The 24,086-nt window shown below is 43.3% G+C and overlaps 1 protein-coding gene and 1 long non-coding RNA gene across 6 annotated transcripts in view; one reads left to right on the top strand and one right to left on the bottom strand.

Annotated features, from left to right (window-relative positions):
- The window catches only part of LOC147106218 (dedicator of cytokinesis protein 4-like), a 398,161-nt gene that overhangs the window by 305,768 nt on the left and 68,307 nt on the right, over positions 1-24,086 (top strand). For all 5 annotated transcript variants that reach the window (XM_086009128.1, XM_086009130.1, XM_086009127.1 and 2 more), the window contains exons 36-38: positions 192-340; positions 19,217-19,303; positions 19,448-19,552. In XM_086009128.1, coding sequence (XP_085865254.1) covers positions 192-340; positions 19,217-19,303; positions 19,448-19,552 — 341 coding nt within the window. The remainder of the gene's footprint in view (positions 1-191; positions 341-19,216; positions 19,304-19,447; positions 19,553-24,086) is intronic.
- On the bottom strand, positions 334-22,184 carry LOC147106219 (uncharacterized). The gene is made up of 3 exons (XR_015081393.1): positions 21,905-22,184; positions 6,444-6,546; positions 334-919 (listed from the first exon to the last, which is right to left on the bottom strand). It is a non-coding gene; the product is annotated as an uncharacterized LOC147106219 (long non-coding RNA).

Raw genomic sequence — 24,086 nt, 5'->3', positions numbered from 1 at the left:
TAATAGCAACAAATGATACCACCAAACAGACAAAATAAATGAATATTGCATCATTCATTAACTCCTTATTTTAATATTATGAAACATTGCTATCCCCTTTATAATCTAAAGAAATGTGATAAGTTTTTTTTTGTAATTTCACTTATAGTTTCTCATTGTTGATATTTGTTCAACTCTATTCTGTAACACAGAAGCTGCATACACTCTGCTGTTGTATGATGAGCTCCTGGAGTGGTCAGAGAGGCCACTGCGAGAATTCCTTCATTACCCAATGCAGACTGAGTGGCAGCGCAAGGAGATCCTCCATCTCACCATCATCCAGAACTTTGACAAGGGCAAAGTAAGTTCAGCAATTGCAGTTAGTGTCTGTATGCTAAGCTTAGCTATCTGCTATTGCATTTGAACTCCACATGCTGCTGTGCGAAGCAAATCACAAACATTCATCTGCCCTTTTTCTCTATTCCTTTCAGCGCCCTGATACTCATTTTCATATCTAATTCTCAATCCTTTCATGAGCACTTTTGTGTTCAGTCTCTCTTTGTCTGTTGCTATGGTATAGCTATTGCAACATTCTAATCAGATGTTGCTTTTGTATTTATTAATTTATTGCTTAATTGTGTACTTTTAATTCAATTGCATCTTTTGCATACGCTCCATTTCTAGAATATTCTATGGATGTGAAATCTTATAGGCTTTACAAACCTAAGGAGGCAGCTGTGCAAACTGATCATAAATTTATGCCTTCTGCATGGAATTTTCATCAAACCTATATCTACGTTTGTACTTGTGTAGGCGTTAAGGCACTAGAACATTTATTAGTATCCAGGATGCATCATCTCCCCCGCTGTATCGCCTTCCATTCTCCTCATGGCTTTTCCCTGTTGAATGTTCACTATCTGTCATTGCAGTGTGATCTTTGCTGTAATGGAGTCAAAAATCATCAAGATTTATAGCTGTTGAATTTTACAAATTGCTAATTTTTAAAAGCTAGTGGCATTCTTAAGAGATGTAATTATATATTGTAGATCCTACAAAATAAAACAGCGCATCAAGTTTAGCACAGAATATTTTATGGGCATTGGTTCAAGGTCATAAAATTATATTTTTAGTTACTAAAATATATTTCACCAATATATCTTGTTCTCGAGTAATATTTGCAGTTTTTGAAAAATATTTTGAGTGAATTTCATGTTTAAGTATGTGCTTTTCAACTGAATTGCTATATTTGCAACTGCATCCAGTTCAGCTTACTGGTTTAGTCATAAATGCTGTATCCACTGAGGTTTGCAGCTTTTAAATCCATGATTTTCATTCAGATGCTGTCATCCAATGAAAGTATACGTTACTTGTTTATTTTAAGCTAATATCTTAATTTGCATGTGGTTACAACAGAAGATGAATATTACTTTCTTGGAAATTTTGGATTTCCAATGTCATATCTATTGTGATGTTGCACCTTTGATATTATGTGGATGACACTCGATTCTTTTGACCCCCCAAGGTGTCTAAACTACAACCTTTGGGCCTTGGCAATCTGGTCAATGAAGCCAAAGCAACTTGGTTATATTTGTGTCTTCACTTCTTAGTTGTTGGTTTGGTATGTTTAAATTTTGTGGCGTTGAGCTTTAGAAAGGCCAGTTCTGAGTTTTGTTCTTTCATTGGTGTATAACTCCTAAGCCAGTCCATCAAGATCTATGAGCATTTGCAGCTTGTGTTATACGAAAATTAATGGGAATACTTAATTATAATTTATGCAGCCAATTTTTTGTCTGCTGACATAATTCAGTCCTGAATGGTTAAAACCTTGGGCGAATCTAGCCAGAATGGCAATGTGTTAATAGTAAGCAGGGTCAGCTCATTTGCAAAATTAATTACCGCTCCAGCTGCCGATTTGAATGTGCGCAGGGAGGTCACCTAGAAGCGGGACTGGAAGATTGTGTGTTGCTGAAATTTAAAGGAATGCAGACAATTCAAGAAGTAGCAGAATAAGGAGACAAAAGTTCTTGCAGCCTTTGGAAATGCTGAAACAACATTTCAACAGATTGGCAGCTTTTGCTAATGCTGAAAAGGATAAAAACTTAAAAGTAACTGGCAAAAATGAAGGAAAAGGAAACTCAAGGTGTGGGCACGACTCTGCAGGCATTCACTGAGGCATCTCAACTCCCCCTGTTCGATGGCTGCTGGTGAACGGGGTGCTACCTGAAGTACTTCTGAGGAAGATGGCTGTTTGCCAATCTATGGCGCCATTCCTGAATCAACATTGCAGCATGCCTACAAAGAAGTGGGGGCAGGTTTGTGTTACAGCCGACCATAACTGTCAGTGGCTATGCTGGCCTTATAGTACATGTTAGCTGTTGATGTCCTTGAAGCAGATGACACAGTTCTGCATCTGGTTCTCTGCTGACCAAGATGTTATGAAAACAGTTCCCCGTGGTCAATGCCAGGTCGGTGTGCCAGAGCCGCTAGATATGGTTGGTTACATCTTGGCAGGTGCAGCCAATCAAGCTATACTGCTTCTTGATCACCCTGGCATGCAAACTTTCATGCAGTACCACACAAAGCATGACATGCTGTGATTGGGGTGACTCTACTACAAGTAGTCAGGCCTTCCCATATCATCCATATACTATCAGTCTGCTGCACAGCCTCCTCTTGGGAATTGGTGCCTCTGCATGCACTAATCCTCTGCAAAATTGCGGTATGTGCACCTCTCTCAATAGAGAGGCTGTGAGGATACTGACTAATGGGCACGAAGCACCTCTGGTACAGCCTGACCGATGTGGCACCCTCCATTGGTCCTTTATTTAAAAAGATCAGATATCTGGGGATTGTCATTGGCGAACACATTGGTGGGATTAATAGAAATATAAAGGGGAAAAAAGTCAGAGCAATTTCCACAAAGTGCTCCTGAAAACATAGGTGACAGCAGAAAATTTAAAAAAGTTCAGAAATGGCCTGAAAATTGTTCACTGCATCTTCTCACCTTGCCCTTTAAAGTTACTGCTGTATACTCCTCAGTGTCTAGCAACCTAGGGAACAGGGTATTTTAGATCAAATATAGTGCAATGAGAAAGGGATAATTTATAACCTTGTAGTAAAGGGGCCTTTAGGGAAGAGTGACCATAATATGATAGAATTTTATATTGAGTTTGAAAGTGATTTAGTTAAATCTGAAACTAGGGTCTTAAATCTAAACCAAGCAAACTACGTAGGTATGAGGGGCGAGTTGACTATGGTAGATTGGGAAACTACATTAAAAGGTATGACGGTAAAGAAGCAATGGCTAGCATTTAAAGAATTAATACATAATTTACAACAAATATACATTCCTTTAAGGCACAAAAATCTCACAGGAAAAGTGGTCCAACCGTGGCTAACAAGAGAAGTTAAAGATAGTATCAGATCAAAGGAAGAGGCGTATGATGTTGCCAAAAGGAGTAGTAAGCCTGAGGATTGGGAGGATTTTAGAATTCAGCAAAGGAGGACCAAGAAATTGATAAAGGGAAAATAGAATATGAGAGTAAACTAGCGAGAGACATAAAAACAGACTGTAAAAGCTTCTATAGATATGTAAAAAGGAAAAGATTAGTGAAAGTAAATGTGGGTCCCTTACAGGCTGAGACAGGAGAAATTATAATGGGGAATAAGGAAATGGTTGATAAAATCGATCTATAAGTAATTGTTTATTTTAATAGCCCTGAGGAGGCGGGTCTGTAGCGAAACTCAGAAAAAATGGCTTCAGACACCCAACCCGCCCCCACCCGATTTTCCTGAGTGTCTGTTTAGCCGCTCCCAAACTGACCCGACTGGAACCGGTGGGACAGGTAGTTAAGGCAGTTAACAGCTGGAGAAACAATGGCTAGCATTTAAAGAATTAATACATAATTTACAACAAATATACATTCCTTTAAGGCACAAAAATCCCACAGGAAAAGGAGATATTTCATAACTCTCAGCAAAGCTATATTCCAGTGAGAAAGAAAGACTCTAAGAGAAGGATGAACCATCCGTGGCTAACTAAGGAAGTAAAGGATGGTATCAAATTGAAAACAGAAGCATACAATGTTGTAAAGAATAGTGGAAGGCCAGAGGATTGGGAAATGTTTAAAATCCAGCAAAGGACGACTAAAAAAATGATAGAGAATATAGCTAGCAAGAAACATAAAAACAGACAGTAAGAGCTTCTACAGGTATGTAAAAAGGAAGAGAGTAGCTAAAGTAAACATTGGTCCCCTAGAGGATGAGTCTGGGGAATTAATAATGGGAAACGGGGAAATGGCGGAGACTTTGAACAAATATTTTGTGTCGGTTTTCACGGTAGAAGACACTAAAAGCATCCCAATAATGGATAATCAAGGGGCTGTTGGGGTGGGGGGGGGGACTTAAAACAATCGCTGTCACTAGAGAGAAAGTACTAGGCAAACTAATGGGACTAAAGGTGGACCAGTCCCCTGCATCCTAGAGTCTTAAAAGAGGTGGCTGCAAAGATAGCAGATGCATTGGTTGTAATCCATCAAAGTACCCGGGATTCTGGAGAGGTCCCAGCGGACTGGAAAACCGCAAATGTAATGCCCCAATTTAAGAAAGGAGGGAGACAGAAAGCAGGCAACTATCGACCAGTTAGCCTAACATCTGTCATTAGGAAAATGCTGGAGTCCATCATTAAGGAAGTGGTAGTAGGACATTTAGAAAATCATAATATTGTTAAGCAGAGTCAGCATGGTTTTATGAAAGGGAAATCATATTTAACAAATTTGCTGGAGTTCTTTGAGGATGTAACGAGCAGGGTGGATAAAGGGGAACCAGTAGATGTGTATTTGGATTTCCAGAAGGCATTCGATAAGGTGCCACATAAAAGGTTACTAGACAAGATAAGAGCTCACTGGGTTGGGGGTAATATATTAGCACGGATAGAGGATTGGCTAACTAACAGAAAACAGAGAGTCGGGATAAATGGGTCATTTTCAGGTTGGCAAACTGTAACTAGTGGGGTGCCGCAGGGATCAGTGCTGGGGCCGCAACTATTTACAATCTATATTGATGTGGATGAAGGGACTGAATGTAATGTAGCAAAATTTGCTGATACAAAGATAGGTGGGAAAGCAAATTGTGTGGAGGACGCAAAGAATCTCTAAAGGGATATAGTGAGTGGGCAAAAATCTGGCAGATGGATTTTAATGTGGGAAAATGCGAGGTTATCCACTTTGGTAGGAAAAATAAAAAAGCAAATTATTATTTAAATGGGGAGAGATTACAAAATGCTGAGGTACAGAGGGATCTGGGGGTCCTTGTACATGAATCACAAAAAGTTAGCATGCAGGTACAGCAAGTAATTAGGAAGGCAAATGGAGTGTTGGCCTTTATTGCAAAGGGAATGGGGTATTGTGGTAAACCACTGTTTGTATTCCACTGTGTACATGCCTGGACATGCCTCGGCTGACTCCTCCCACAAGTCCTAGTATAAAGGTGACTGCTCCCAGCCCTTTGTATTTCTGGACCGGTCGACCACTCGAGGCAGACCTTCATTCTTTTGTTAATAAAAGCCTTTAGTTACTCTCTTAACTCTCGGTCTTTTATGAGTAATTGATAGCGCATCAGGTATAAAAGTAGGGAAGTCCTGTTACAACTGTACAGGGCGTTGGCGAGACCACACCTGGAGTACTGCGTACAGTTTTGATCTCCTTATTTAAGGAACAATATACTTGCATTGGAGGCAGTTCAGAGAAGGTTCACGAGGTTGATTCCGGAGATGAAGGGGTTGTCTTATGAAGAAAGGTTGAGCTGGGGTTGGGCCTATACTCATTGGAGTTTTGAAGAATGAGAGGGAATCTTCTTGAAACATATAAGATTCTGAAGGGGCTTGACAGGGTAGATGCAGAGAAGATGTTTTCCCCTCATGGGGGAATCTAGAACAAGGGGGCATAATTTCAGAATAAGGGGAAACCCATTTAAATCGGAAATTAGGAGGAATTTCTTTTCTCAGAGGGTCGTGAATCTTTGGAATTCTCCTCCCCAGAGAGCCGTGGAGGCTGGGTCATTGAATATATTTAAGGTGGAGATAGACAGATTTTTGAAAGGTAAGGGAGTCAAGGGTTATGGGTAACGGGCAGGGAAGTGGAGTTGAGGCAAAGATCAGATCAGCCATGATCTTATTCAGTGGCGGAGCAGGCTCGAGGGGCCAAATGACCTACTCCTGCTCCTACGTCTTATGTTCTTAACTGCCTTGCTAATCCTATTTTTATAGTGATTTCCCATCTTCCTGCTTCTGGCTCCTGTTTCCCGACTTGTCAGAAACAGGGCAGGTTCAAGGAGACGAGTTGCTGGAGGACATGATTTGTATGCATTGGTGGAGCGCTTTAAAAGCGCCCCTGAAACATGGCTGACATTCAAATGCAACAACGTTGCTGTTGTAGGTATGGGATAAGATTTTGCACATTACTGACCTTGTGACTGTTCAAGCTGACACCCATCTGCAGTGTGACATGAATGGAATAATTTCAGGCCACTTCGACTGTGTGCTTGCAATCTTGTTGTCTCGAATGAAATCTACAGCAAGAGGATGGAAAAATTTATGCCCTCTCATTCTGGTCCTCATAATCAGAGGAGTAGCAGCCGCGTGGCTCAGCGCAGATCTTCCTGGGAAGAGGAGCAGGAGGAGGACGAAGGGTGCCTTGCATGCCCTGTTGTGACCAATGCAGCATCCCTCCAGGTCACTGCTGCCTGTTGAGCAGGGTATGCACACTGCCATGCCACATTAGCATAAGCTTACTCTTCAACCATAGCTGGCTACCATATGGCTCTGTAATTGCAGGTGACACTTGTCCAACGTCATACATCATCTCTGCTATACCCTGTTATTTCCTATCACTTTTACCATCAGCATTACAAAAGCAAGTCGCCCTGAGCCTTCAATGCGCTTTTGCCATTTCCCAGAACACATAGGCCACACAATCAACTGTTTGCCATAATTTTTCTTTTACACATGACAAAAGGATAATAAACCAACAATAGTCAGAAATAAAAGACAAAACACCCAAGTGAGTCCCCTTGTGGCTGTAGGTGCTTAATCTTTCTCTTACGCGCACTTCAATGTGGTGCCTCCCCTGTGGCTTCAGCAGATGCAGAGGCACCTTGCTGACTAGGATGCTGCACCTGTTTAGACGCCTTTGGCGGGCATCCTCTGGGTTTGGGAGCCTGGGAGAGCTCTTCAGCAGTCTGCTCTTCCTGCGGCTGTGCAGAGGCTGAAACGGCCATCTCAGTTGTCTCCGCAAAGTGAGTCTCTGACCGAGGGCTCCGCAGTGGCATGGTCATGTGAGCGCTTTGAGAGGAGCCCACACTTGTGTCCTGCCAACAACATCCCTCTCATGGGTCAGCCGCACCTTAGTGCTGGCAAGTGGCAGGAGAGTACCTTGCTGCACTTCAGGGGGACCATGAGGACCTGTATCAGCACTGGCAGTCCTCATCAAAAGGACGTCCATGAAGCTCTGGTCTCTCTGCTCAGTAGCTGCCCATTGCTCCTCCAGAGATGACATTCTATTTTGAACAGTCACTATGTTTTCCTGACTCTGGCGACTTATTTCCTCCATGGCCGTAGCCAGCCTTTCCAAGGAGGTAGCCAGCCTTTCCAAGGAGGTAGCCAGCCTTTCCAAGGAGGTAGCCAGCCTTTCCAAGGAGGTAGCCAGCCTTTCCAAGGAGGTAGCCAGCCTTTCCAAGGAGGTAGCCAGCCTTTCCAAGGAGGTAGCCAGCCTTTCCAAGGAGGTAGCCAGCCTTTCCAAGGAGGTAGCCAGCCTTTCCAAGGAGGTAGCCAGCCTTTCCAAGGAGGTAGCCAGCCTTTCCAAGGAGGTAGCCAGCCTTTCCAAGGAGGTAGCCAGCCTTTCCAAGGAGGTAGCCAGCCTTTCCAAGGAGGTAGCCAGCCTTTCCAAGGAGGTAGCCAGCCTTTCCAAGGAGGTAGCCATCCTATCCATCATGGTGCATCATGCGCCATTGCCTCCACCACAGCAGTGCTGATGTTAGAGATGGACTCCTCCATTCTCTCCACACTCGCACTAACCCTGGAGGCAAACCCTTCTAGAGACTCCTGCACTTGTATTTGTATTTCCCGAGACGCTTTTTTTCTGAATAGCCCCAGAGGCACAGCGTCTTCATGCAGCTCAGCTGTCTCTACCATCTGCTGATGCTCACTTGCGCGCTGTGATTGACCAGTTGGCAACACTACTCTAACTCGCGACGGCCCCACCAAGGTGGGCGTTGCTGCTTTGGTACTGGGTGCGCTGAGTCCTGGTGACGCTGCTCCCTCAGAGGCTTCAGGTTCCTCTGAGGAGTTGTCCGGCTCTTTGTCCTGGATCATGGGGAGGGGGGCGCTCGGTGGCCCTGTGGGAAAGTAAAGGCATGATTTAGATATCTGATATTGATGTAGCCGACACATCCTTTTGAACAGATGATATAATGCGATTCTCTATGAACATCCTATGCAGTTGCAGTCGGAGAGGGATGAAACTCCATTTTGTCACCAGCTTCCTCTAGTATGCCCGTCTCCTCATCGCTCACTTCCAGGTCCTCGCCACCGCCAACAATCTCGAATGCAGCCTCTGGTCAATGTTGCTAGGGTAGGTGTTCCTCCTCCAGTCAGTGCTCTCTCCCTCTTATTGTGGGCTGTCTTTTCCTGCAAGGAGGGACACAAGCAGTGTTTCAGCCACAGTGATGGAGTGAGGGTTAATAATCCCTACCATAGAAGCTTTGAGGGAGACGAAGATGGGGTAAGGTGCCAAGAGGAAGCTAGCTCCCTGTACGTTGTTAGTTGTTGTCACTGCATGACAGTGAGAACAGTTCTAAGGGGTGCATAGGCAGGATGCTGGAGTGATTCAGTGCAGGGACAGAGATGGATGGGTAAGGGTGCAAGGGAAGTAAGGGAAAGGTAGTTTGTGGGGGGAGCAGGCGTACAATGCAGAGTGCTGGTGTTGAGAAGAGAAGGGAAGCAGATTGAAGGGGAAGGGATACTTACTTTTGATGATCGCACAAGATCATTAAACCTTTTTCGGCACTGGATCCACGAGTGTGCATATATGGACCTTGCGCTGACCTCCTCAGCAATGCGCAGCCAGGCTGCCTTGGTCTGCTGAGGAGGCTTCCTCCGGCCAACAGGGGGGAAGAGAATCTCCCTGCGCCCTCTGATGGCATCCACAAGAGCATGGAAGGAGCCATCATTAAAATGAGGAGCTGCCTTGCCTCTGGAAGAAGTCATTGTGTATAGAGCAATATCAATGAGTCTCAGAATCCACAAGAGAAAGGCTTAGGCTGAATGGTGGCTTTAAAAGCAGCAGCTATGATGACATCAGAGGTGGCCAGCCGACCCGATCGCACTCATTGGACCAGCCAGCGTGCCTCATTGAAATCAACAAGCTCATTGAATCAAAATCGGACCTCAGCAGCTGATCCCACCGGATGCGGCTCCGGAACCTGCCCACCACGCAACCCGACTCCAACCTACCTCGGGAATTATGCCCTTTGTGTCTGTCTTCATGGAAATAGTGAGAATGAGGAACTGAAAGAAAGTAGTATTAGTAAAAAAAAAAATTAAAAAAAAATAGTGCTGGATAAATTAATAGGACTGAAAAAGCCGATAAATCTCCTGGACCTGATGGCCTACATCCTAGGGTTTTGAAAGAGGTGGCTCTCGAGTTATTGGATGCATTGGTTGTCATTTTCCAAAATTCCATAGATTCTAGAAGGGTTCCCGCGGATTGGAAGGTAGCAAATATAACCCCACTATTTAAGAAAGGAGGGAGAGAGAAAACGGGAAACAACAGACCAGTTAGCCTGACATCAGTAGTAGGGAAAATGCTAGAATCTATTATTAAGGACGTGGTAACAGGGCACTTAGAAAATAATAATAGGATTGGGCAGAGTCAACACAGATTTATGAAATGGAAATCATGTTTAACAAATCTGTTAGTATTTTTTGAGGTTGTAACAAGCAGAATAGATAAGGGGGAACCAGTGGATGTGGTGTATTGGATTTTCAGAAGGCGTTTGATAAGGTGGCACACAGGTTATTAAGCAAAATTAGGGCTCATGGGATTGGGGGTAATATACTAGCATGGATTGAGGATTGGTTAACAGACGCAAAACAGAGAGTAGGAATGAACGGGTCATTTTCGGGTTGGCAGGCTGTAACTAGTTGGGTACCGCAAGGATCAGTGCTTGGGCCTCAGCTATTCACAGTCTACATCAATGATTTGGATGAGGGGACCAAATGTAATATATCCAAGTTTGCTGATGATACAAAGCTGGGTGGGAATGTAAGTTGTGAGGAGGATGCAAGGAGGCTTCAAAAGGGGATATAGACAAGCTAAGTGAGTGGGCAAGAACGTGGCAAATGGAATATAACGTGGAGAAATGTGAAGTTATCCACTTTGGTAGGAAAAATAGAAAAGCAGAGTATTTTTTAAATGGTGAGATTGGGAAATGTTGGTGTTCAGGGTGTCCTTGTACACGAATCACTGAAAGTTAACATGCAGGTACAGCAAGCAATTAGGAAAGCAAATGGTATGTTGGCCTTTATTACAAGAGGATTTGAGTATAAGAGTAAAGACGTCTTACTGCAATTATCTAGGGCCCTGGTGAGACCACACCTGGAGTATTGTGTACAGTTTTGGTCTCCTTATCTAAGGAAGGATATACTTGCCATAGAGGGAGTGCAACAAAGATTCATCAGACTGGTTCCTGGGATGGTGTGATTGTCCTATGAGGAGAGATTGAGTAGACTAGGCCTATATTCTCTAGAGTTTAGAAGAATGAGAGGTGATCTCATTGAAACATACAAAATTCTTACAGGGCTTGGCAGGGTAGATGCAGGGAGGATGTTTCCCCTGGCTGGGGAGTCTAGAACTAGGCGTCACAGTCTCAGAATAAGGGGTCGTCCATTTAGGACTGAGATGAGCAATTTCTTCACTCCGAGGGTGGTGAATCTTTGGAATTCTCTACCCCAGAGGGCAATGGAGGCTCAGTCGTTAAATCTATCGATCTCTGTCTTGAATATACTTTTGAATATTAAGGTGATATGGGGATAGTTCATGAAAGTGGAGATGAGGTAGAAGATCAGCCATGATCTTATTGAATGGCAGAACAGGCTCGAAGGGCCAAATGGCCTACTCCTGCTCCTATTTCTTATGTAACCCTGAACACCCCTTATATATCAATGTGAAATGTGCTGTGTGTAATGCACACTGGAGCACTGGGAAATTGGATGTACATCATGAAGGTGTCACTCAACCTTAATTTTTAATTTTACAAATTAGAAAATCAGGTAGAAGCTTTTCTTGCCACCAATTCATTTCCAACTGTAAAATGTGAGCAGATCACAAACTTGGTGGCTATCCATCGACTGAGGGTGCAGAGGGGAATAGAAATTCACCTTGACTTCAGTGGAACTGAGTATTGGGTGGGGTGTATAACAGGCGGCTTATGCAAAACTGCCTTAATTGTGCTACCGCAGTCCATGGGTGTCAATAGCGAACACCTCGACACTCTTTACCTTGCATTATGGCATTGGATACTGATGTAGGTTCTGTCCATTCCTCAGCCCCTTTGGTCTTGAGTTACAGTCTGCTTTTGCAGAATGGTCCGATTGTACCTAATTGGTGATCAGCTGCCAAGCTTGAAAGCTATTTGTTGAGCCATTACCTTTTGACCTTCCAAGCACAACTGGTTCTATTGGTAGCAACATGACTTGCTGTAGCTCTTCATAGAAACATAGACATAGAAACATAAAAGATAGGAGCAGGAGTAGGCCATTCAGCCCCTCGAGCCTGCTCTGCCATTTAATAAGATCATGGCTGATCATCCAAATTCAGTACCCTGTCCCTGCTTTCTCCCCATATCCCTTGATCCCTTTAGCCTTAAGAAATATATCAAACTCCTTCTTGAATATATTTAATGAATTGGCCTCCACTGCCTTCTGTGGTAGAGAATTCCACAGGTTCACCACTCTCTGGGTGAAGAAATTCCTCCTCATCTCTGTCCTAAATGGCTTACCCATTATCCTTAGACTGTGACCCCTGGTTCTGGACTCCCTGACCATCGGGAACATCCTTCCTGCATCTCGTCTGTCTAGTCCTGTTAAAATGTTATAAGTTTCAATGAGATCCCCCCTCATTCTTCTAAACTCCAGCGAATATAAGTCTAATCGACCCAATCTCTCTCCATACGTCATTCCTGCCATCCCAGGTATCAGTCTGGTGAATCTTCACTGCACTCCCTCCATGGCAAGAACATCCTCAGAAAAGGCGACCAAAACTGCACACAATACTCAAGGTGTGGTCTCACCAAGGCCCTGTACAACTGCAGCAAGACATCCTTGTTCCTGTACTCGAATCCTCTCGCTACAAAGGCCAACATACCATTTGCCTTCTTAACTGCCTGCTGCACCTGCATGCTTACCTTCAGTGACTGGTGCACAAGGACACGCAGGTCTCGTTGCAGTTCCCCTTCTCCCAATTTATTGCCATTCAGATAATAATCTGCCTTCCTGTTTTTGCCACCAAAGTGGATAACCTCACATTCATCCACATTATACTGCATCTGCCCAATCACCTAACCTGTTCAAATCAGGTCATTGAAGCAAGCAAACCCCTTCACCCAAGAGCAGTTTTATCGTGGCCTTAATTATACAATTTCTGAAATACCACAAACAAACTAATCATCATGGGAGACTTCAATGCATGCATTGGGAGAGGTGCCATCACTTGCGTGGTGTCATTAGTCCCAGTGGTATCAAGAAGGCCAATAGTAATGGTCCTCTTACGACAAAGTGTGTCAAAAAATAAGCTGATCATTAACACAGTCTTCTGTAAGGTAGATGAGCATAAAACATCCTGGACCCATCCTTGACCCAAGAACTGATATTTGATTAAATACATTGTTCTCCAGCAAAGTGATTCACAGGATGTAAGAATTGCCAGAGCTAAGCATGGAGCAGAGTGCTGAACCTACCACTGTATAATGCATTCGAAACTATTGCTCGCAGCACAACCAGAGTGTCGCTGAACTGTCTCCAAGCCTCTTAGGCATTTAGATGTGAAGCAGCTAGAGGACCCAATTATCAAACAGGAGCTGCACACAGCACAACTCCACTTTAGCACATACAGATTTTTTTCTCCATCAACCAAGTATCTGACATGTGTGGAAACCCCATACCATGTTTCAGAGTCTCCATAACAACCAACTAAGAAATCCACACAGATATAATTTCTGTTTTCCCAAAATGACATGCACACGCACGCTCCATAGGGACATGCCCCTTAATGGAAATTCAGACAGATTATGCATAGGTTGGCAAGAGACGAGACTCCAACCCCAGTGTGTACAGGGACATGACTGGAGTTTAACCAGCTAAAACCATGCAGCCTATCAAAGTAGAACATCCTACGATTTGTCCAGCCAGGACCACCCTACTTGGCAGGGCATTTGCTTGCAGACTTATCTAGAGTGGGAACAATATTGACTCCCAATGATAAGTCCAGTTTCCATTAATGAGCCAGGTGGGCTGGTCAATCATCAACAATGCCCTGGAGTGCTGTGGACCTGTCTGGCTCAGGTATCAGACAACCAAGTCTGCCACACAGGGTTGTCTGGGTTCTGAACTTCCATCACCAGGCATGTCCTTTGGGAGCTGCCTTGACTTGCCAAAAATACATTGCTTACCTTCTCTCCTGTAAGGAAGATAGTCACCAGATGATCATTAGACAACTGACAAGTGTGGAGTTGAGCCCTTGCTTGGCAGACAGCTCCTGCCAAGTGGCTTGGGAGCAGCACAACTCAGCACAAAGTGTGTGACAATATTGTCACCAATCTTCTGACCACAGCATAGATACATACTATATCCTATTGACTTGCACTTCTGCTAGCTGGAGACATGCAGTTTTAGAAGCATCTGCTTGCCTTTCTGCAACCCAATCATAGTAAGCCCTGAACTCCGGATATATCAGTTCACAGTCTTATACCCAGCATTCAGGTAATGCCTTACCTGCTATACGATGGACATATTCTCTTCAGCATGCTGACATGGCACCCACCTTGATATTCTCGATATCCAAATTCATTGTCACAGACCAAGCTTACTCTTTAACTCGTTACTAAATACATGTCCTCACAAGAGATTTTGGCAATGAGATAACCCCACCATGAAGCTGTTTCCCCATTTAGGATACTCGGTGATAGGTTTGCTGTAGACTGGAGCCCTCTGTTTGCAACTATCTCCCCTTTTTACGGCAATTGCACTTCACTGCTTGGGTCTGAATCTTGCACATGGCCCCGAGGGAGTCTTCCTGTTGCAAGCCAAGGAGTTCTGAATCATTAAAAAAAAACTGTTTACAGAAATACCCTATACACTACAAGCTTTATCTGCTTTGAAACTTTGCCATCATTGAAAGACCAAAGTGCCTCTGCCTCTTCTCAGCACAGTCCCAAAGCTCCAGTTGGCATCAACCAGGATTTGCAGGTACCAATAACTGGGACAGATTCCCCTTGCATCTTCCTATTGGTACCTTTCAAAATACCCTCTTGAGTTACGCAAAGCACTGACACATGGCGCTGAGAGTGACAGGAGACATTGGGCAAATTTGGCAGTGGTGCAAAACAGGTTAACAGAACATTATATACCCCGCCTGATTTTCCTTTCATTGACTTCAGTTGTGGCGGCATATGGAGATTTTTAGAAACATAGAAAAATAGGAGCAGGATGTTATGTTCATTAATAACTAGACATTCTTATTATGAACACAGCTAGCTTCTAGCTAGTCATTTATTCAGTACCCGTTCTCTAGGTACAGTACCTGTAGAGATGCAGCATGTGTGCTCCTGTGTGTAGGCTGCCATCTTGACTGTTGCCTTGTGGGTAGCCTAGTGCCTCATGGGTAATGTAGTCTTAAAATATATACAGCTGGGTAGTGTAGTCTTATACATACAGCTATATACAGCTCTACGGCTCCACCTAGTGTCCACTATAGAATGACATGTTATTGATCGTTACATTCCCCTTTGAGGTTTAACAAAATCAATATCAATCAACTTTCAAGAAAACAATAAAGATAATATCAGTAACACTTTTGTTAGTGCTCTATAAACATAAACATTTTCAAAACAGTCAACACATTTTCAAAGCTTTACATTGTACTCAAAGATTAAGTCTATCAGGCTCTTTTACTTCACGTGTGGATCTTCTCAACACGGGTAAATCTGATGTGTCTTCATGAGATTGTTCTGGCGGTGAATGACAAGATGCAGTTACGGCATTGTCATCAATCTGCTCTTGTATAGATCGAGGTCTCCTTGCGATCTTTGCTTGGAGAGGGTTTCAGTGTTTCCTTCACTCTTCATGCCATAACTCTCAATGTAGTCAATGCACTCTCGAAAAACTGCTGGCAGCTGGATCCCATCATACAGCATAGTCCTCTCAGCAGCCTCGGCTAATGGAACACCAAAGATTGGCCTGAGGAAAGAAGGAGTATCCACTGGAACTGCTTCCTGCTCTGGTGCAGGCTTCTTCTTTTTCTTTTTCTCTTTCCACTGCTTAACAACATCTGCTGCGGTTATATCTTTGGACTTTTTCTCCTTGTGTTTTTCCTCTTTGTGCTTTTCTTCCTTTGGCTTCTCTTTGACCTTATAGTCTTTTTCTTTCTTCTTGGAGAAACTAGGCTTTTTGAAGACATGGATACCCTTTGGCCTTTTCATCCTTGATGGGCTCTCTGCTTCATCACCTGAGTCATCTGGTCTGCTTATGGCACAGTTTATACGGTAGACTCTCTTGACCAGTTCTAAGTCTTCACAAGCTTTGTCACCTAGTATTGAATCAAGTCTTTCAGCCACAACAGAAAACATGAGATGATGCACTTTGTCTTTGACTGTCACTTTAAGTCTGCATATACCTATGCTATCTATTTTCTGTCCATTATAGCTCTTCAGTAGTACTGACTTTTTCTGTATTTTGGGCTTTTCTTTCATATTTTTTATGTCACTCATACTGATTAAGTTTGCTTTTGCCCCAGTGTCCAGTTTCAATGTAACTAATGCTCCATTTATCTGCAGTGGGATCATCCATTTGTCCACTTTTACTGCATTGACTTTATGTTCAGCATTGTCCATTTCTGAGGGCTTCACATTTTCTGTATCTTTTTTGATATTGTCACATGACACCATTCCTACAAAAAATGCCTCACTTACATCAGTGTCCTCAATTACATTAACTCGTTGCCCTTTCTTAGTTTTTACTTTTGAAAAGCATTGTTTGGCAAAGTGATTCTTTCCATTACACTTTGTGCACATTTTTCCAAATGCTGGGCATTGTCTTAACTGGTGTTTGTAACCACAGCGTTTACAATTAAAAATTTCATCCTCCGATTGCTTTTCATTTCTGTTCTGCCCACGTTTCTTCCCCTTGTAGGACACAGCACCGACAGCAGCATTATCACTCATTACAATCGCATCATTATTGATTTCACTGAAAGTCTTCGTGTGCTTTCGAGCTAGCTCGCTGGCTTGGCATATTTTCACTCCATTTTCCAAATTTAGTTCGGTTTCTCTCAACAGACGTTCCCTGACTCTTTTATCATGAATATCAAACACAATCTGGTCATGAATCATGGATGATTTCCGTTCAGAGAAATTACATGTCTGTGCTTTCAGTTTCAGATCAGTTATAAAGCTAACAAAAGTCTCATTTTGTTGCTGTGTCCGAGAACGGAAGATGTATCTTTCATACGCCTCATTCTTTTTGGGCGAGCAATGTGCATCAAATTTTTTTAGCACATCTTCTAATTTTTCTCTGTTCTCCACTGGATTAAATACAAATGTATTAAATACCTCTATCGCCTGTGGGCCTGCAACCGTAAGCAGCAATGCTATCTTCCTTGCGTCTGGCTTCGTACCGAATCTGATGGCTGCAATGTAGAGTTCGAATTGCTGTTTAAAAGTCTGCCAATTGTAGTCGATTTTTTCTGTGAGATTCAAACGCTCTGGTGGCTTCAAATTCTCCATGTCGCTTTTCACAATTTTCAGCAGATCTTCACCACCCTGGTACCATGTTATGTTCATTAATAACTAAACATTCTTATTATGAACACAGCTAGCTTCTAGCTAGTCATTTATTCAGTACCCATTCTCCAGGTATAGTATCTGTAGAGATGCAGCATGTGTGCTCCTGTGTGTAGGCTGCCATCTTGACTGTTGCCTTGTGGGTAGCCTAGTGCCTCATGGGTAATGTAGTCTTAATATATATACAGCTGGGTAGTGTAGTCTTATACATACAACTATATACAGCTCTACGGCTCCACCTAGTGTCCACTATAGAATGACATGTTATTGATCGTTACACAGGAGTAGGCCATTCGGCCTTTCGAGCCTGCTCCGCCATTCAATATGATCATGGCTGATCCTCTAGCTCAATACCATATTCCTGCTCTCGCCCCATACCTCTTCATGCCTTTTGTGTCTAGAAATCTATCTAGCTCCTTCTTAAATATATTCAGTGACTTGGCCTCCACAGTCTTCTGTGGTAGAGAATGCCACAGGTTCACCACCCTCTGAGTGAAGAAATTTCTCCTCATCTCAGGCCTAAATGTCCTACCCCATATCCTAAGACTGTGACCCCTCGTTCTAAACCCCCCAGCCAGGGGAAACATCCTCCCTGCATCTAGTCTGTCTAGCCCTGTCAGAATTTTATATGTTTCAATGAGATCCCCTCTCATTCTTCTAAACTCTAGTGAATACAGGCCTAGTCGACCCAATCTCTCCTCATACGACAGTCCTGCCATCCCAGGAATCAGTCTGGTGAACCTTCGCTGCACTCCCTCTATGGCAAGTATATCCTTTCTTAGGTAAGGAGACCAGAACTGCACACACTACTCCAGGTGTGGTCTCACCAAGGCCCTATATAACTGTAGTAAGACATCCTTGCTCCTATACTCAAATCCTCTTGCAATGAAGGCCAACATACCATTTGCCATCTTAACTGCTTGCTGCACCTGCATGTTTGCTTTCAGTGACTGGTGTACAAGGACACCCAGGTCCCTCTGTACATCAACATTTCCCAATCGATCACCATTTAAATAATACTCTGCCTTTCTGTTTTTCCTATCGAAGTGGATAACTTCACATTTATCCACGTTATACTGCATTTGCCATGTATTTGCCCACTCACTCAACTTGTCTAAAGCGCCTTGAAGTCTCTTTGCATCCTCCTCACAACTCACAATCCCATCTAGTTTTGTGTCATCAGCAAACTTGGAAATATTACATTTGGTTCCCTCATCCAAATCATTGATATATATTGAGAATAGCTGGAGCTCAAGCTCTGATCCCTGCAGTACCCCACTAGTCACTGCCTGCCACCCCAAAAAAGACCCACTTATTCCTACTCTCTGTTTCCTGTCTGTTAACCAATTTTCAATCCGTGCCAGTATATTACCCCCAATCACATATGCTATAATTTTGCACACTGACCTCTTATGTGGGCCTTTATCAAAGGCCTTCTGAAAATCCAAATACACCTCATCCACTGGTTCTCCCTTATCTATTCTATCAGTGACATCCTCAAAACTCCAGTAGGTTTGTCAAACACAATTTCCCTTTCATAAATCCATGTTAACTTTGTCTAATCCCGTTGATATTTTCTAAGTGTCCTGTTATCACATCTTTTATAATGGACTCTAGCATTTTCCCTGCTACTGAAGTTAGGCTAACTGGTCTGTAGTTCCCTGTTTTCTCTCTCCCTTTTTTAGATAGTGGGGTTACATTTGCCACCCTCCAATCTGCAGGAACTGTTCCATAATCTATAGAATTTTGGAAGATGACAACCAATGCATCCACTATTTCCATGGCTACCTCTTTTAGTACTCTGGGATGCAGATTATCAGGCTCTGGGGATTTATCAGCTTTCAGTCCCATTAATTTCTCCAGTACTATTTTTTTTAACCAATACTAATTTCCTTTAATTCCTCCTTCTCACTAGATGCTTGGTTTCCTAGCATTTCTGGGAAGTTATTTGTGTCCTCTTCCGTGAAGACAGAACCGAAGTATTTGTTTAGTTGCTCTGCCATTTCCTTGTTCCCCATTATAAATTCTCCTGTTTCTGACTGTAAGGGACCTACATTGTTGGTCTTCATATCTAGTTTTCAGTACTAAGAGAGTACAAAAATGGGCTCTTTTTGTTCTTATTTTACAGTGTTGGGAAAATGGAATTATCCTTTGCCGGGAATTAGCAGACCAGTATGAGAGCTTCTACGATTACCGCAACCTGAGCAAGATGAGGGTAATATATAATTTAGCAATTGAACTCCAAAAATGCATAACATGTAGCAAGTATACTGTAAGTCAAATCTGATAACAGGATGGATTTGTAATACTGCATCTGATAAACATTTTAAGCAGTTTTATTTATGCACTCATTATTCAGATGATGGAGGCCGCTTTCTATGATAAAATAATGGATCAACAGCGTTTGGAGCCTGAGTTTTTCAGGGTTGGATTTTATGGCAAGAAATTTCCATTCTTCTTAAGAGTGAGTACATGATATAAAATGTATGTGATTTAAAAATAGAATGTTAATTTTTCAAATATACAATGTAAATGTGTAAAGGTAGTAATTAAAGTTTAGCGAATGGTTCATTTGTTAAAGTTCTTGTTAGCAAATGATGAGTTTTGACAGTATAATAATTGCACAGAGAGAAGGATTTGTCTGAGTGTATGAAGTATTGCATTAATGTGATGCGTGGGCTGATCAGTGCTGAGTTTGGTATATAGCAAAATCAGGAGGGGAAAAAGGAGATTCAAAGGTAGATTCTCAAACACCAAGACCTAGCTTTTTAATTACTGAGTGCAAGATAGAAATCTTTAGACCAATTTGACATGAGACATAATTTTCCCCACATGATCTTGAAATGCAATTTTGTGTTCAAAGTAATCCCTGTTTACACACATTTTGTGAAGCTGTTATTCTTCACTCCTAGCCAAAGTACTGTATATTATATGCACATTAAAGATTGAAATGAGTATGATTCACATTTATCTTTTTTACTTCGAGGTCAATTTTGAGTGCCCTCGTCTGCTGTTAATGGCCTCAAAATTGGATTGGTAGCCTTCCCGCCCTGTTAATACTGGCGATGCAACCGCTGACATTTTAAAAAGGGGCCTATCACCAGATGTTCAAAATGCCTCCTGTTTCAGCTGATAGTACCCCAGTTTCCATGTTAAAAGGGGCCTATGACATAAATAGGACCCCGATTACCATTTTACTTGGGAACTGGATAAGAGCCTGCACAGTGAAGGAAGAGAAGAGGCCCTTTAAAAGTAAGTTAGGATGACCATACCTACCCGTTTTCTGGCGACAGCCCCCAGATGAGGTACTGTGTCCCCAGGCAAGCAAAGTCCCTAGAAGAGTCCTCGGCTCACAAAACTCGTCCCCGAAGTGTACCCCTAGGCAGTGTGTGTACCCCCCTGAGCTGTCCGTTTGCAGCTCTAAGGCTAAATTAAACAACAACTTGCACAATGGCCATAGTGACTCGCTGTGCATGCACGACACGCAGTCTTTACACACATGTGCCTGTTGTTTGAGTTTTCGGCTGGGCTCATGCTGAAAGTGCCTTGGAGCACGACAACTGGAGCAGGTGAGGGAAGAGGCCCGGTCACAGTCACTGGGGCAAGGTGGGTGTGAGCTAATTTTAGAAACTGGGGGCAGGTGTGACCTCAGTAACTGGGGTGGCGTGCCAGGGTCAGGAGTGACCTCAGCCACTCGGGGGAGGGGAGGGGGTGGTGTTGGGGCAGTGGGGTCAGGTGTGACCTTAGTCACTGGTTGGGAGGGGTCAGGTGCGACCTCGGTCACTGGGGGGAGGGGAGGGATCAGGAGTGACCTCAGCCACTCGGGGGAGGGGGTGGTGTTGGGGCAGTGGGGTCAGGTGTGACCTCAGTCACTGGTTGGGAGGGGTCAGGAGTGACCTCCCCCACTCGGGGGAGGAGAGGGGGTGGTGTTGGGGCAGTGGGATCAGGTGTGACCTCAGTCACTGGGGGGAAGGGGTCAGGTGTGACCTCAGTCACTGGGGGTGGGGGGGAGGGGTCAGGCGTGACCTCAGTCACTGGGGTGGAGAGATCTGGTCTCACCTCAGTCACTGGGGGTCAGGCGTGACCTCAGTCACGGGGTGGGGGGATAGAGGGGAGGGGTCAGGCGTGACCTCAGTCACTTGGGCGGGGGAGGGGTCAGGTGTGACCTCAGTCACTGGGGGAGGAAGGGGTAAGAGGTGACTTCAGTCACTTGGAGGGGTGGAGCAGAGTGGTCAGGTGTCTGAATGCATTTCAATAATGTGACGTCACATCCGCGGTAATTATATCCACATTTGTTTTGCATTTGTAGTGTGTATGTGCAACTGTTAAATATAGACTGCTAAAAAACTTTGCCTCACAACACTGTGCAACCTACTATTTCCATTCTGGCTAATTAGCTGTGCTCCCACCCTGTGTGTCCCGGATTCGGTTTAGAAAATATGGTCACCCTAAGATAGTTGTTCAGTTATTTCAATGGGCCTCAGAGGACTCCCTAAAATAACCAGAGCAGGAGTGCTCCTCCGGCGTCCACAAAAATAGTTTGGGCCGCTGCCTCCCCGGGACCCCCAGTGTCTGTGATCACATTTCCCCCCCTCCTCCCCCAGCTGCATACAATTTACCTTGCTAGCGGCAGCTCCGGCGTGATTTTAATGAGGCCAGACCCTCAAAATAACACCACCAGAACAACATTTGTCTGAATGTATGAAGTATTGCCTCTTCGCTCTGCCAGTCAGTTGCTCAAAAGTCAAAAACTACCCCATTGTTTGCACAAAGGAAGAATAGCTTTAGAAATAAACAACACAATGAGTGACCTTACCTTTTGATAAGTTTTCTTTAAAACGTCTTTAACTAAGAATTCTGAGAAGCACAGTGGGTTGGAGCTGCAACAAAATAGTCAGATATGGGTTTGTATCCAGGATCTTCCATGTGACAAGTTCTGGATCCCAGTTGTACCACTGTGGGGAAAAATACCAAATGGAGACTAGGCAGATCTGCCTCAGGAATTGAGAACAATGGCAAAAGCCTGGGAGCAAATCGACCACTCGGCTTCCGAGCTCTGGATGACATGTGATATGGGGGAGATCCAAAAAATGGGAGAAAGCATTTCACCGGCCCCCCCCCCACCCCCCCCCAAAAGAAAAAAAGAATCTAGAATAAGTTGGATGGTTGTGATTTTCTAAAGTAATTAGACACCAAGGTCACCCTGGCAGTATTTTCTTGCAGCTGCAAGGAGAGCACATTGAACATTGATGTGGCAGCGGGCCATCTCTTGATTGAGGAAATGACGCATGGCACGGGAGTGTTAGAATCTAAAAGGAAGAAAGACAATTGTTCTTTATTTAGACCAATTAAAAAGGTTTTTCTTTTAATTATGAAGAGGGATACAATGAAGTGATGGTGCTTTATACAATGGGTGATCGGTCTTGATCCCTTTACATTTTTGTTAGTTTGCAAACCAGAAATCTTGACCACTACAGCTATTTTTTAATCAATAAGCCAAGGAATGTCAGAAATCATTAACAAGCAAAATGGTTGAATATAGTGAAAACCATTTCTTTTAAAAAGTGTATCTTTTTTTAGTGACTTTTTATCCCTCACCATCATTACGTTTCTCTGTTTTTCTGCTACAACCCCAATTATCTTTAAACATAAAAGCCTACTTGTGTATGAGGTTCTGGGTTGATTATTAAAACCCACACTAAATATGATTAATTTAGAGCAGATTTATGTTGACCCTTGAGGTCAGTGCCAGTGTTATTCTTATAGTTGTAAATCCATGTTTTTGAGGGATGATTTCAAATATTTAGAACACATTTTGAATTCTGCATTTACATATTCTGACATCTTCAGAGTGCCACGGAGATGTTAGTTCTCATCACTGATCAATCAAAAGGAAAGACAATATATTGGTGTTTTTTTTAAAGGGCACTTCCTCTGTTTTCCCTTTATTGTGTTTTGGAGCATGACCTGTCGTACTGCATGAGTGAGGACAGGTGGGTGGCCTGCTGCTAAGCCTTTACCAATGCTGCTCTAAAACTGGTAGCACAAAAAAGTGTGACTGTCTCTCCATGTTTCTCTGCTCCATATAGAGAAGCACGTGGCTCCTTCTGTCATCTTCCTGTAGACCAGGAACTCCACTTGTAGAAGACCATGGATGGAAAAACATCATAAGTCATTAGACCCAACATTGCAAATTTCTTTTTAATCAACCCTGCCTTCTGACCATATCCCTCATTTTGTTTTCTCCAAAAATGCCTCTTGGATCCATTTATACTATTTGCTTTCATTAATCTCACTAGAAACTTATTTCTAAGGTTCTTAACTCTTTATAAAAAGTTCTTCCTTATTACCTATTTTATTCTTGCCATCTTAATTTTTAATTATTTAAACCTTTCTCCAGATTGGCTTTGTTAATCCATTCATAAATAACCAATGTGATGCTAATGAAGTTGTCACAACACTGCAATATTAGCATGTACCTAAATATCACTTACTCCTTCAGGAACTATTTTCGACAAAACGGAGTACTCTTCCACATACAGTATATGGAAAACTGTGAAGCATGAATTTTACAGTAAAGCGTTCGACTCGGGTCCCAGGCCAGTTTTCAGCAGATCAGTTTTGGTGTCAGTTCAAAACTCACCTGCTGCAGCCAAAACAGGCCTGAGGTACTTTTTAACACCCAGGCCTCATTATAACCTCACCGATGATTTCCCACTCGACTCGTTGACCCACTGAGAAACCCAGCCACTTTCGGAGCGCAATTCATATCGAGGCCTACTTAAAGTGGGAATGCACCTCTTAAAGCGAGGTTGCATTCCCTTCTGCAAGACTTCACTGTTGGAGTGGTGGAGGAAGAAACTGCTGAAAGTTGAATTTGCAGGTAAGCCCCCAGGTTCTCTGAGGTCGACTTGGAGGTCCACCTGGAAGGGGACAGGGTGAGGAGGGACGTTCTCTTTCCAGCCACTACCAGGAGTATCCTGAAAAACCAAGTCCAT

The sequence above is a fragment of the Somniosus microcephalus genome, chromosome 16, assembly GCF_052327205.1.
Source record: "Somniosus microcephalus isolate GS21.2 chromosome 16, FLI_Smic_1.0, whole genome shotgun sequence".
NCBI classification, from domain to species: Eukaryota; Metazoa; Chordata; class Chondrichthyes; order Squaliformes; family Somniosidae; genus Somniosus; species Somniosus microcephalus.
This window is presented reverse-complemented; position numbering and strand designations above follow the sequence as displayed.